Genomic DNA, 14,465 nt, shown 5'->3' with positions numbered 1-14,465 from the left:
TTACTAGTGACTTCTGGACGCAAGTCTTTAAGAAGTTAGAAACTACGTTGAGCATGAGCTCCACGGATCATCCTCAATCTGATGGACAAACAGAATGAGTAAATCAAATTATTGAGGACATGCTTCGAGCATACATTGGTACAAAACCAACAAAATGGGAACGTTATCTCCCAATTTTGGAGTTTGCTTATAACAACTCCAAGCATACGTCGACGAGATATAGTCCTTTTATGTTGATGTATGGTTTTCAGCCACGAGCCCCGATTGATGTTAATATACATCATGATGAGTTGCGAAGTACATAAAACTTTCTTCTGGATATGCAAGATATGTTGCATATTGCACGAGATAATATAAAAACAACTCAAGATAGAGCGCGTTTTTATGCCGATCATCATAGGCAACCTTGTGTATTCAACCCTGGACAGAAGGTATTTTTACGTGTACCTCACAATTGTAAGACATTCTCTACGGGTAAGTGCGCTAAGTTAGCCCCACGGTTTTGTGGACCTTTTACAGTCCTCAAACGGATTGGGTCATCAACCTATCGTCTCGCTCTTCCCGATGGTGTTGGAATTCATCCAGTTTTTCATGTGAATCGTCTTAAAGAACTTCCGGGTTCTAGCGACAATACAGTTACAACTGAAACTCTGGTTACTTCCGAAGATGTATCTTCTAAACCACATGTACCAGAAAGAATTCTCGATGTTAAAACAAAAAAATTACGTACAAAAGAAATCCGAGAATTTAAATAAAATGGATGGATAAATCAATAAAAGATGCCACATGGGAACGTGAGAGTACTCTCAAAACTAACTTCCCTAACTTTCCATTGCAAGAGTGCAATGTTTTAAAGAGGGGGAGTATGTTACGGGCATGACCATATAATATCCCGTGGTGAGAATTTACCGTAGTATTTTATACACGTGGATAAGTGTGAGGGTTAAACGAGAGTGTAAAGAAGGTGAGGATTACTTTTAATCCTTGGGATTGAGACAACCCATTAGGCCAAGTGTGAACTTGCCTGGGGGCCTTGGGTATCGCTATAAATAAGAGGCCTAGCTACCTCATTTGATCATCTGGTTGACTACGTCGAGACTCTGTATTGTGGTGGGTCAACTCTTGTAGCGAGCGCGCCAGCACCAGGTACGACTAGACGCCACGGCGGTGGTATGGGACGCCGATCGAGGCTCAAGTTCATCTCGATCCCTTCGCTCGGGGGTGGTCAGGTGGATCGGCACCCTTCCTTCTCTCTCTCCTTTCTTTCTATCTACCTAGATCTATCTTTATCTAATGCTTACTTTAGTACATGTCTCTAATAGTGGGAGTCCTCACACCACAATTTGGCGAGTAGTGCTTTGGACTATGGGAGGGGATCAATCAAGCCCATCCTTCCTCTCAACTTGGGTGATGTGAGAACATACCATACCACCTTGGCCCATGCAGCATGATTTTCCTTAGCAGACCAAATGTAATTGCGTACCATACCAAATGTAATTGCATCCAACATGATAGGTTGTACCACTATGTTGCAAGTAATACCTCATTCGCCACTATGATGCATCTAGCTAGTGAGAGTTTTTTGAGCTCTCCTACTTCATTTTAAGCGGCTCATGATTAAAAATTACAATGATATTCTTACTTTAAGTTTGGAACTGATTTTGAGGTTACTTCTTAAATATCTCATAATACCTCTTTTACTATGTGCATTATCTAGCTTTCCCTATATCCTCTAATTAACCATGATTACATTATTGTTTTTGCATGTCCGCAAGGGATCGGTAACATTTTACTCAAGCACGGACAACATTAAGCATGTGGATGTATCCACATCAACAAATATACAAATAAAAGAAAAATGTTTTCAAAAGTTCCCAAGATACACTAGTTTTCTAGCTTTTTGCACTACAATCATTTCACTATTGTAGGTTTCCCTAATGATTGTAGTGCAAAAACCTACAATACACAACATAATGAGTTGACTATCATAACATGAGATAACTGGTAAAAATCTTTACAGTTGGTAAAAACCTTTAAAGTTGATACAATAGACATGACAAAAAACCATGTCAATCAAGTTTTAAAACCCTAAAAATAAAACAACGGAACTTTGATCACTCCACACGTTCCACTTCATGAATGTATCCACTAGATTGGTATAAACAAAGAGTTGCCAATTCCGGCTTTTCAAGCATCCATTATATTTTATAATGAGCCCATTCTTTCTTGAACCTAAATTTATTTCCTCAGTTAACATTTCAAGCAAAAGCTGAATTCTTGTTAGCAATCGATGGAGGAATCTTTTCCATACAATGAGTAGCAACATGTTGTTGATTAAATCGACCACATGTATTTACACCCCTCTCATAGCAAATTCCACATAAATCAAAACCCGGAATTTCAGGACAATCCTGGCATCTATAGCAATCACCGATGATAGGAAACATCTGTAATAGTTCACATTTTAATAAACTAGGTAATTATGGATCATAACAAAGTCATACTATACAACAGAGAATGTAACTTACCCCACATTGATCGCAACCTACGTGATAATGAGCAAGTGCAAGATCATATGTATCCTCTTCTGTATCAACACCTACACAGGATGGTAAAACAAGACATTACTGGCAAGCACATCATGTATTGTAAAGCCTCTCAAAATATAGAAATCCATTCAAGTTATTCATACTATGATACAATAATAAAGTATTGTACAATCGTCTAGTTCTCGGCAATCTTTCCCATCTCCATCTGTAAATATCCCAATACTCATCCACAACAACATTTTCTCGATCCACAAGAAAAAAGAAGACGATATATTATCGTCTTCTCATCCTGGAGAGCAGCAAACCATAATGAACGTAATTATGTAAAAAAAAAGTAAATACAATTACAATTAAGACATGACTAACGAACCTCATCATCTATATGTAAGATTTTCAAGTCAGATATATTGTACATTTTCTCTTTGAAAGATCTCTAGCATAAGTTGATTCAGAATGGAGGGGATAATATTTGTATGGTTATACCTGTTAGGCAAGCTCCCAACACCTCTCTATGTAATGTAACTGATACCTCATCTGTAGAGACCAAAGAGAGTGTGTGATAATGGACACTTCTTTTGCTCCAATTGTCTAGCCACACCCTCTGACAACAACCCATTGCATATCTATAGGGACTCCAAGGGCTTCTAGCCATTGCATGTGCTGAGCATGTGGTACTATGTTGATGGCTTTTCGGAAATCCAAAAAGCATCAATAGATCTTCTTATTATGGTCTCTGCCTTCCTCGATAAGGGCGTGGAAGGTCAAATTGTGATCAAAAGTTGTGAACCCCTTTCAAAAGCTTGCCTGTCCAGCTGAACGGAAGCCATCCTTCTCTATACCCATAGACTCAATGCTGACTCAAGAATCAAGCCATATATTTAGCCAAGTAATAACCAATCGTGGGGTGTCCACTCTTGAAGACTGGCACAATGGTATGTTCTGTCTAGCTTGTAGGGAAACCTTCACAGAAAGCTCTATAAAGGATGTGTGCTATTTGTGACGTAAGAAAGCTGGATGCGTGAGCCATTAGATTAGATTATATCTTTTTTAGCATCCATAGAGAGGCCCATATTGACTAATGGAAACTAAATACACGAGTTTTCTTGATATGTCTCCTTGGTAAGAAGGGATATTCATATTTCGAAACACGGTCTCGAAGTGTGAATAAGGAAATATATGCGCTCAACCTTATGGGTGTTCTCTTTAGTGTGACAATCAAGTCATCACCCTCTCTTAATATCTAACAATAACTTTCACAAATTGCACTATATGCAGAGCATGTTAAAACGAAGTGATACCCATCTTCTACTAGCCCTTTCACGCATACTTTACATGCCTTTATATTTGACGGATTTTGATGCCATAATGCAACTTCAACACCTAACTTGTGTGACTGAGTGCTGAGTATAAGGGGTCTACGAGAGTTAATACTTACGTTAGCAATGAGATAAGGTCGAATATGATCAATACACCTTACCTTTCATTGAATCCATCATTCGCGGTTGATGTTTGTTGTATAATATTCTAATTTTTTCCTTTTAGCATATTCCCACTTCTTCCTTAGTAGTTAGATTAACGTTTCCTCAAAACTACATATTTCATAGTATCACTTGAAAGCTCTAAGACATATTCCATACCCCATCTTTTGAACCATTTTTTATGTTAACTACATGACCAAATGAAGAATTTTGTTCTTGTGAGTCTTTTGTAGTTTACGTCTAACATTCCAAGAAAGATGTGGTAATCTATGATGTAGCATATTCTTGACTTTCATAATGTATATGTATACTCTTTGTAGTGCCAAGATCTCTATAGGTCGAAAACTTGTTTCCAAGAGCATAACACAAGATCTCTTAGAGCAGCAAGAAACAGCCAACAATGGCTCTAAAGAGGAAGGGTAAGCCCAGCACATCCAATCCGACTCGACCTGGCAAGTTGGAGGAAGACTTTTCGAAGTGCAGAATTTTGAACTCAAGGATAAACCTCACAATGAATCAGCACCCATGAGAAGACAGTGGGCAAGGGAGATGGGGTAAGACCAGCATAAGCTCAGAACCTAGAGCAAAACCTTGGTTGGATAAGCCAAGCGAAAAGCCCAGGCACCCTGGGATTTTTTATCGACATTTTTAGATCAGCAAGATAAACATTGCTTGATCAAGATCGAGTACAGAGACGCAACGTGAAGACCACAAATTGCAATTTGCGCAACTTCGACTAAGTCTTCAACTACACTGAGACAACCGAGCTTAATAGGACACACAATTAACCTTGAGGGTGTGTGTTGAGAATCAAGCTCAACTCGTGTGAACATGTGCTTATGGAGAAAAGCTATGTGTGAAAAAGTGTCATACTTTATTGTAATCCGTGTGAACTATCTAGTTACACGAAAAACTAGATTGTGGCATCTAGTTAGTTGTCAAGTGCAAACGTGGTCAAAGAATATTAGATATCCTTATGACAGAATTGCACTCGAGTGGATGTCTATGACCAAACTCCATCGACCACATTTAATGCCTCAATTATAGGGCCTGCTCCTATCTCTACCCGGATTATATCATGGGGCACCGATGCTTTGATGTGGGCAATCATTGACGTTAAAGGTCTCTCTAAATTTTTCCAATGATTTGACTTGTTAAGACTCAATCCCCACGTTTTTACTTCATAGAGAAGAGTTGGTGTGACAAGTGTATCAAATAACAACTTCGTTAGTGGTTCTTGGAACTGCATATGTGCACATTGTCTTTCGAGAGCACCAACGGCTGCATATCCACAAGAAAGTCGGACACAAGCAGACTCCCGTAAGGAGAACCTAGGTCCTGTAAATGTTACTCTTAGGTATGCGTAGGAGCGTGTGTATTCCACCATTTCCTCTCTCAAGAAGAATTCGGGTTCTGATCTTGTCACCCATGCTTGAGTGGTGTTAAACACCATCACTTTAGTTTCATCCATGTTTATCGACAAACCTTTGTCCCTACAAAATAGTTTTAAGGCATTTAGATGTCTTTGAAGTCCCTCCGGAGAGTCAGAAATCAGCACAATATCATCAGTATATAGTAATATTTGTATAGCTATACCGACTAGGCGTGCTCCCGAACCCCTGAATCTCTCTATGCGATGTGATACCTCATCTATATAGAGACCAAAGGGAGTGGGTGTTAGTGGGCATCCTTGTTTTACTCTTATTGTGCTAGCCACAGCCTTTGACAAACCATTGGGAAACTGCACTCTTCCTCACATGGATTCATTATGCACATACATTCCCCGTTGCATATATATATAGGGACACCAAGGGCTTCTAGCCGTTGCATAAGCCAAGCATGCGGCACAATGTCAAAGGCTTTTCGCAAGTTCACAAGCAGCAATAAATACTCTTATTATGGGCTCTTCTCTCCTCAATAAGGGCTCGAAGGGTCAATGTGTGATCCAAAATTGTGAAACCCTTCCGAAAGCCTGTCTGTCCAGTTGAACGGCAGCCATTTCGCTCTAACCATATGCTCGATTCTGACTATAGGATTGAACGATATAGTTTAGCCAAGTAATGACCAATCATGATTCTCCTATAGTTGCTCGGCATCACGGGGTCTCCACTCTTGAGGATTGGAACAATGGTATGTTCTGTTCATGGAGTAGGGCAACCTTCAGACGTAGCTCTATTAAATATGTGTGCTAGAGAAAGAAAGTGTATTAACGTCTTTTCAGAGGCAAAATGACCTATGGGATAACACAAGAGATAACATCTTGAAGTGTTGCTCATCTTTAAGAACAAAAAACCAAAATAAATATAGCTAAGTTAGTAGGACTACCACAAGGAGAAAGTACTAGCGTCCATGGTGGGAGGGCATATCATAAAATGAATAAACCCAATACATGTATATCTAGAAAAATTGAAATTATTAAGGTATAGTGATTTCTAACGAAGAGATTTAGGAACTGTTAAAAATGTAAACTATTTAAGGTAAGAAAACGCTTACTTGCTCTATTGGGTGTAATTTGATCTGCATTTTCTCCGACAATTTCTGTCTTCTTCTTCAAATAGATCTCTGGGTATAGTTGAAGCATATATTGATGAAGACTCCAACATACATTAAATGACTGTGTTGGTTGAATATTATTGCAAGAAGGGCAGCCAGTAATTGTACCCATTTTTTTAATGCAATATTCACAGAACACTGTATATACACATCAAAAGACAAATTTCCTCTCACACAATAATCTTAAGTATCCTTCAAAAGGAATAAACTAAACAATGCCTTTTGGGGTTTTTCTGAAAACCAAATGTGTAATTACATCTTAGTTAATCTAGAAACGTTTATAGAAAATATCAGCCTTTAATTATGTCCTACTGCTAAAGGTAGCATAGAAGAGTAAAGCCATGATAGCCAACCAACAAAACAACTTACGCAAGACTTCCAAGACCTTTCAAATAGTATCCATCTCCACTTTAATGATGGAAATATCAAATAAAGAGAATCTGTTCTCTGCAAATGGCACATTTTCTTCACCAATATTCTCAATATCTTATTTAAATTAGACTCTGCATCAAATTTTTCCTCATAAAGACCCGATTCAATTAAGTAATTTGCCCATTTCCATTACTTTCAGCTTGTTCCACACCACAATATTTTGATTGTGGATTGAAACCAGAGAGCAGGGTGCTGGGAATTGGAAAATGCCACAAACAAATGATGGACAATTAGGATTTGAAAAATGAATTGGAGAAATCTAAGCCATAAGCAAGGGTTGATAATGGTCTTTCATATTCGAAACTATGCTTGGTGGCCCATTTACTAATTAACTCCTGCATTTATTCATCATCTTCTTATCCTTTGACCAACTATCTGACCTAATGATACAGCAACCATTGATTTCACCTTAGATGAATTTGATGAAATAAATGGCTGACAATTCAAGTGTCAACACCTCGAGCAACCAAAGTTCCTGCTCTTGCTGCTCAAGCCAAGCATTTGTCAGGATGTCATTTTGATCATTTTGAAGTTCAAGATCATTGAAGTAGAGAAATTCCTATTTAAGAATAGAGGAAGAAAACCTAGCTGGGCGTGAAGTACACAGCTAAGATTGACAAGTTCCTCAAAAAATTCAAATAGTTATTCGCATATATGTACACCAAGGTTTGGAAATACATATTACTCTCTCAAGAATATACCAACAATCCCCTCACTAACGTTCATGATATAGATGGCTAGGATTTTATCCTATCACTAATGCTTAGGCCTAACCATTTAGATTCTAGACTTCTTCCCATTACGAAGTTTATCAATAACTACTTTATTTGTGGAAGTTAGAACCCCCCAATTATAGATGTATATATTTTTCAGCAAAGAGCTTGTGACTACAGAAGCCCTATTGGCCTATATTATTCACCCATAACATCTATTAGGTATAAAGGTTCAAAGAACTCTCCATTTGTACATTTATGAAGATTCTTTCACCCTATAGCTCTCTTAAGAGCTTCTAGGACATATTAGGGTTACTCGGCCATTGTGAGATGACTCAAATGCCCTAAAATCACATTCTAATAAAACACTATACTTTTTACCCTTAAAATAGATTATTAAGGGTCCCCAAAAACCTATGTATCTTCTCCCTATCCTCCTGTCAGTTCTCTGCACCTCATCAATTTTCAATAAGTACCAAAGCAAGGATATATCTATCGAGTGTTGTCGCTGATTCAATTTTTTCCAAATGTTTCAAGTTTCTTGAGAAGATTCATTGCAAGAAGAGGTCCAAAATAGGAGGAATCCCTAATACTTGCTATTTACAAGTATTCTAGTGCAGGAAACTTTGTTGCAACAGTAAATTCAAACGCAAATCCAAAAAAAAATCCTCATGTTCCCCTTTCTTCATAGGAACCTCTCAAGTCATTATTTTTACATCGTGGCAATTAATATTCTAAGTTCTCTAATTAAATTTAATATTTCCAGAATTTAATTTTGGTGTTTATTTTTGGGTGAAAAAATGGCCAACACTCCGCATGATCTTAAATTACTATATGAGATCAAATGATTTGATGGCACAAGCTTTGATCTGTGGAAGTTGTTAGATAAAATCAATGATCAACCCCAAGTTATAAATCTATCCCCATATGTACTCTTAGAGTGCGCATTTTGTGATAGCTCCCCAGATGAGGAGTGGCTATTGTGCAACTCGACCATACGGGTCGATAAGGTGTCAATCTCGGAAACCGTAGATGCATAGGAGACAATGTATTTAGGAAAGAGTGAAGTGGGCTAATAGGATTGGCTAATCAAGTCAACTAGAATATTTTGTGCGCAAGTTACAATGTACTTAGTCTTGAAGTATGTGCCATTGACTTTAAGATAAGAACTATCTAGCACTAGCTGTATCTAGGGAGCTGGGTAATATTAAATGACAAGTCCGTTGATAGAAAAGGAATATCTCCACTACTATCAACTGACGTGCACATTTAATGTTACACTACGACCAAACAGAGAATATAATCCACTCTCTTACACAGTGGTGTGATGATCATCGGTCCCCACTAATTTTGTAGTGAGCTGATCCAAATCCCATCTAAGCTCTAAGGTGTGAGCGCATGGGTGAACTACCATTGTGAGCTACTCTCATATGTAATAGAAGTTTTGTTTTCATATATCCATCTCTGTGATTGTAACTCTATATACCTATCTAATCGATTCTCAATATTTCTAACTGAAGTAACCTATTTCTTCAAGAATGTAACCCATTGCTTTGGAAAGTGCAAAGTCAACCACTTTGATGGATCTTGCATGGTCTAACTTGAATAAGAAACCCATTTATGTATATTCAAACAGCTGTGACACATGAAATCGGTTCTCAAGGACTTCAACATTGCTTATGAAGTTATCAATGATTTAAGACTGAAAATGAGAAATACTAGAAACGCAATTGTGGTGAGACTGAAGTTATCGATGACGCTTAGAACATTAAGGTTGCGAAATAAAAGGCTAAACCATAGATTTTAAAATATGAACAATGGATGACGCGGAAACATTTTCACATAGAGAGAATAGTGGGACAAAGAGTTATTATGTACAAGCATGGACCATGTTATGGAGAGTCAGAGAATGAACATTAGAGATATGGTTTAATGTATCCTGCTGAAGGTATTGTGACTGGATGAAGTTAGATAACAAAAGCACATTATAAAAAACATTTCATATATATATATATATATATATATATGTGAGAATTAAATCTGATGTGAAGTTGAAAACATAAAGACCAATTTACAAAAATCATTTAACACGTGAAAATCATTTTTGATGCTACCTTCCCCACAATTCAAGACGATCGGTCGATTGAGAAGCTCTTTACAAGATGCACATGAGAAAACTTCAGGAGCCAGCTTACAGATGGATTGAGCTTCAGATGTATTGGTGGAGGAGGTACTTGGACAAGATGCATCCTCTTGAGACTTAGACATTTCTCTCTGATGAATAGGGGTTGAAAACATTCCTTTTTGGGACTCGAAATCTACCATGATTGCAAAAAATTAGAATGTTAAGAGCTCTGGAAAGTGGAGACATAATGATGCTTTGGTTACAGAATAATGGAGCCTAAAAGTAGTATATACCATGGATTTCGTGTTCTCTTTTACTCAAGATATGTGCAGGGGCAACCTTTAAGATGATGGAGTGGAGCAACTTGCAAACATCAGGAATATGTGTATAGGTCTGCTTACATAATGCACAGTGTGAATAGCGGCTCCAGTCATTCATGCTTTGTTGGATGCACCAAAAGCAAAACACATGACCACATGCTGCATACAGTACACAACAACCAAAAGGAAATGACTTTTGAAATCTTGCATAACTCTGATGGAACATATTGGAAAAAAGAAATTATGAGGTTGCTTACGTAAGACGACAGGCTTGTATAGCCAATCCCTGCATCCATTTCAACAGTATTCATCACCAAGATACTTCTCTCATTCCCTCCCTCCCTCTCCATTATGATGACAAATTAGAAGAATTTCTCGTGTGTCACTACATTCCATATGATATTGAGAATGTGAGATCGTGTTTAAAACATGCAATCCCTTAGGTTGACTTTGATCTCCATAGAGCACTAATATAAATAAAAACCAACACAGACTCTCTTTCTATCCTCACACTCATGTTGTATTCTCCTGTAGTTATATCTCTATTCATGAACGTAGTATCATAGATCTAGCATCTTATTTCTGTGTATCTAATCCCTATAAAATATATCACATTTTATTTCCAGCTCTAAGATTTTCGCTAATTTTTATTTCTTTATCCTTTAATCTGACATTGGTATCATATTACTAGAATTCGGCCATAACTTTGGTTTCCTATAGGAAAGCTGACGCTTTTATTTTTGTTTCGGTAAAGATAAGTTGAATTCCACTGATTTTCGGCATCTAGTAGATGCAATGCTCTCTCTCTCTCTATCTATCTATCTATCTATCTATATATATATTAGAAGCTAAATACCAGCAGATGAAGCACTTGAAGGCTCCTAAAGTTCCATCGTCTTCTTCCTGGACTTCTTCTTGCATACCATCGTTTCCTGACTGGTTCATCGTCAGCTAAGCCTCGGGAGGGAGTATATGGGTGGTTCAAAGGCTGGAATTGGTGAGCGGAGGAAGGGGCAATGAAAATGATCCGTCTCTGTATTTATAACATTGTGTTCACATTGTTTGTCCATCCATCTGAATGAATCATCATCATCACACCAGCCTTGTCCCATGTCACATGTGTGGTCACATGGGGGCGTTCGTTGGTTCCTTTCATACATCAATCATCATCATGATGTACATATATGTATAATGTATGTACACACATATATACATATAACCAATCTCTCTGGGTTGTAGTAACTTGAGCCTCTCGAAGGCCTGTTATGCGAGCATGGGACAAGAACATGTGATTTACATGGTCGACCAATGGGAATGATTCCATGACAAAAGACTTGGGTGAAATAATACCCCGTGCCCCATCACATGGCTCACATATTATCCATGAACTACCATCACATATCGATGCTTGGGTTGCTAGATCCATGGCTCGTTTTTCTAAACAGGAGGTGCTCCCCTTTTGTCCACGTTAGGTTCATATGTGTGCTGAAGAAGAAGAAGAAGAAGTATGTTGACATTTCGAAACCCTCCAAAAGGTTGTCTCCTTCCAAACTCCATGTCTGATCTATAGTCCAACAGAAATAGAGACGGGGAAACCTAACGATGTGATAATTACCGTCCACGGGAGGCTAACCATAACAATAAGTTCCGTTGTGGTTTGATTCGTGTGGCTTGCATTAATACCCTTCGTAAATGTTATTCATACCCAAACAAGTAGTAGAATATATAGGTATGCTGAAGGAACGATGTGTCAACTCACAAAAATGAGGACCAACAAATTATTGACAATAGATTGGGCATGGGTTCAATATATGTCTTCCATCTTTGATGCACGAGATAATCCATCCTCAATCACGTGGCTTTTAGGCCATGTGTGCAAACATTGCTTCTTCATGTAAACCTTGATTTCAACGCTCAAATCTATATTGTGAGCATGCAAAAATTCGTTTTGTTGCACTCAATAGTTGCTTTTCCTAGTATTAAATTGAGGTTATAGTTTAAACACATTCCATCTTTTTTAATATTGTGAGCACATCGTGCAAAAACTATAAAAATGATGACATTTAATCAATCATCCACATTGGCATGTGTGTATGTTGCTCACCTTGCATTTGGATTTTAGCTTTCCCATCTAGAGTTTCAATCATGTTCTATGCAAGCACATGACCTCGTTAATGATTTGTTGACATATGAATTGCCAATTATTTTTATAAAGAGTTGCATATTATGATGTTTTCACCGCAGTTCTTCTGACCTTTGACAATGCTTTACTATCATGACTTTTGTTTCCCACATTGACCAAGGGACCACTCGTATTACAAAAGTCATCCACAACAAACATGAGGTGATGTGAGAACAATAGAAGACCATTGACATATAAAAGCACCATACAAAAGATATTTGTCCTAAGAGATGTACAATTATCAAGACCTGCATAACGATCCTTCTACAATGATATGCATAAACCAAATATTGTAAGCCATAGAGGACATCCTTGTTTTACTCTAGGAGTCTCCATTGGAACACAAGATAAATTAATCTATTCTTATATGTGTATTCTTAGCATATAATGTATTTGTTATGCATACGTGTATGTATATATATTTAGGTCAAACCCCATGTACTAACTCTTTTTATAAAATGGTGGGGAAAGAGTATATGTTTATCCACAAAGAAGGAGTATATGTTTCCCATGATTGGGAACATCATGAATGGTTTGTTGATGTTGCCCAGGATGCAAATTGTGTCCTTCCCTCCATCCTCCCCCTCCCCCCTCCCCCCCCCAACACCCTTTTCTTTGAGCCAACTATCTATCATGACAATCGATGGTCACAACAATTAGGTAGTAGTTGAATTGTTGGTTAACCCGAAGAGCAACAAGGTGACTTTTTTGTTTTGTTTGGTGGGGGTGGGAGGGATAGATAGAGAGAAAGAAAGAAAGAAAGAAATATTAATTGTATTTTAAGAGGCCAAAATGGCCTATAAAAGACCAAATAAGAGATTACATCTTGAGTGTTTTCTCGTCTTTGAAGAAGATGAGACTGAGAGGAAGGGAAGGGAGGGGGGGGGGGGGGAAGGAAAAACTAGAAGAATCAAATCAAATCAAATCAAATCAAATCCAATCCATCCATCCATCCATCCATCCCTCCTCTGCAATACACACACACACAAGGTTGGACATTATAGTGTATGTAGCTGTAATATAAAAAAAGAAAGAGAATTGGGAATTATATGAGAGATAGAGTCAAAGAGGGGAGGGGGGGGGGGGAGGGGGCCAATGGGCCATCCAAGCCATGGAAAAGAGAGAGAGAGAGAGAGAGAGAGAGAGAGAGAGAGAGAGAGCTCTCAAACTACAACTTCAAACAAAATGTTTGGATAAACAAAATACATACGCAATTCCTCTCTCTCTCTCTCTCACACACACACACACACACACACACACACACACACAACACATTATATATTTATGTACATACATAATTCTCTCTCTCTTCCCCTGCTCTCTCTCTCTCTCTCTCTCTCTCTTCCCCTGCTCTCTGTGTGTGTGTGTGTGTGTGTGCCCGCGCGCGTGTCCACCTGTGTTTTTGTTGGGGGGGTTGTATGTATGTATGTGTATGTATGTACATACTCATTTCCTTCCTCTTCTTTTCTCTCTCTCTCTCTCTCTCTCCGCGCTGCTGCTGCTCTTTGCTTTTCTTCCTCCTGCCCCCCCCCCTCTCCTTCTCCTTTTCCTTTTCCTTCCCTTCCATAGCCAGATCACAGAGCTTTCTCTCACTTCTTCTTCTTCCCAGAAACCCTAACTCCATCGCTACGTCCCAGCGATAAAACTTTTTACTGGATCTAGATCTGACCAGAGCTTGCTAAGCTATCCACTCATTCACTTCTCTTCTTCTTCTCCTTCCTCAGTCTCTACTCTGAAAAGTACAGGAATATAAGAGCAAAAAGCATTTCCGTTCCTAGATTTAGCTTTAACGCAGGACAATATTGTTTCATAGTGTCGAGGTAAATTATTAAAAATGATAACAGGGGTTTCCTGTTCATCTTCTTCCTAACGACAGAAAATCAGGAAAGAGGTTTCATGGATACATCTTTGTAGCTTGATGATAGAGAACTGAGTTTTATTTATTCTGGTAACGGACCTGTCTCTTCTAATCTCTCTGCATATGATAGGGCAGTTCAAAGCTGTGGAGAGGAACTATCCATGAGCAAACAAATAGGGGTAGCGCGAAATTTTTAGTCTTTCTTGTTTTGTTCGGCCCCAACCTTCGGATTCTCACATATTGGTTACATTCAGT

The 14,465-nt window shown here is 38.3% G+C and overlaps 1 protein-coding gene across 2 annotated transcripts; it reads right to left on the bottom strand.

Annotated features, from left to right (window-relative positions):
* Positions 1-1,960: 1,960 nt before the first annotated feature.
* Positions 1,961-11,175, bottom strand: LOC147855873 (E3 ubiquitin-protein ligase PRT1-like). 2 transcript variants are annotated; one of them, XM_087330387.1, is made up of 7 exons: positions 11,027-11,175; positions 10,428-10,456; positions 10,144-10,329; positions 9,840-10,043; positions 6,521-6,718; positions 2,529-2,599; positions 1,961-2,447 (listed from the first exon to the last, which is right to left on the bottom strand). In XM_087330387.1, the coding sequence occupies exons 1-7, from the start codon at positions 11,113-11,115 to the stop codon at positions 2,259-2,261; spliced, it is 966 nt and encodes a 321-aa protein (XP_087186513.1). In that variant the 5' UTR covers positions 11,116-11,175; the 3' UTR covers positions 1,961-2,258. The 2 variants fall into 2 exon arrangements, with proteins under 2 accessions (XP_087186513.1, XP_087186514.1); XM_087330388.1 differs by having other exon boundaries at positions 10,144-10,243; positions 10,428-10,555; positions 11,027-11,174.
* Positions 11,176-14,465: the final 3,290 nt, after the last annotated feature.

The sequence above is a fragment of the Azolla caroliniana genome, unplaced genomic scaffold, assembly GCF_043228905.1.
Source record: "Azolla caroliniana isolate FFs.n. ecotype wild unplaced genomic scaffold, voAzoCaro1.0.p SCAF_14, whole genome shotgun sequence".
Lineage (NCBI taxonomy): Eukaryota > Viridiplantae > Streptophyta > Polypodiopsida > Salviniales > Salviniaceae > Azolla > Azolla caroliniana.
The sequence above is the reverse complement of the archived record's forward strand: the minus strand, read 5'-3'. Positions and strand labels throughout refer to the sequence as shown.

Excerpts from the sequence above, each read along its gene's own strand:
- LOC147855873 (XM_087330387.1), bottom strand. The coding sequence starts at position 11,115 with ATGAACCAGTCAGGAAACGATGGTATGCAAGAAGAAGTCCAGGAAGAA. Across the intron at positions 10,044-10,143 it reads AAGAGAACACGAAATCCATG|ATTTCGAGTCCCAAAAAGGA; the intron begins GTATATACTACT and ends CAATCATGGTAG. Across the intron at positions 2,448-2,528 it reads TAGGTTGCGATCAATGTGGG|ATGTTTCCTATCATCGGTGA; the intron begins GTAAGTTACATT and ends GAACTATTACAG.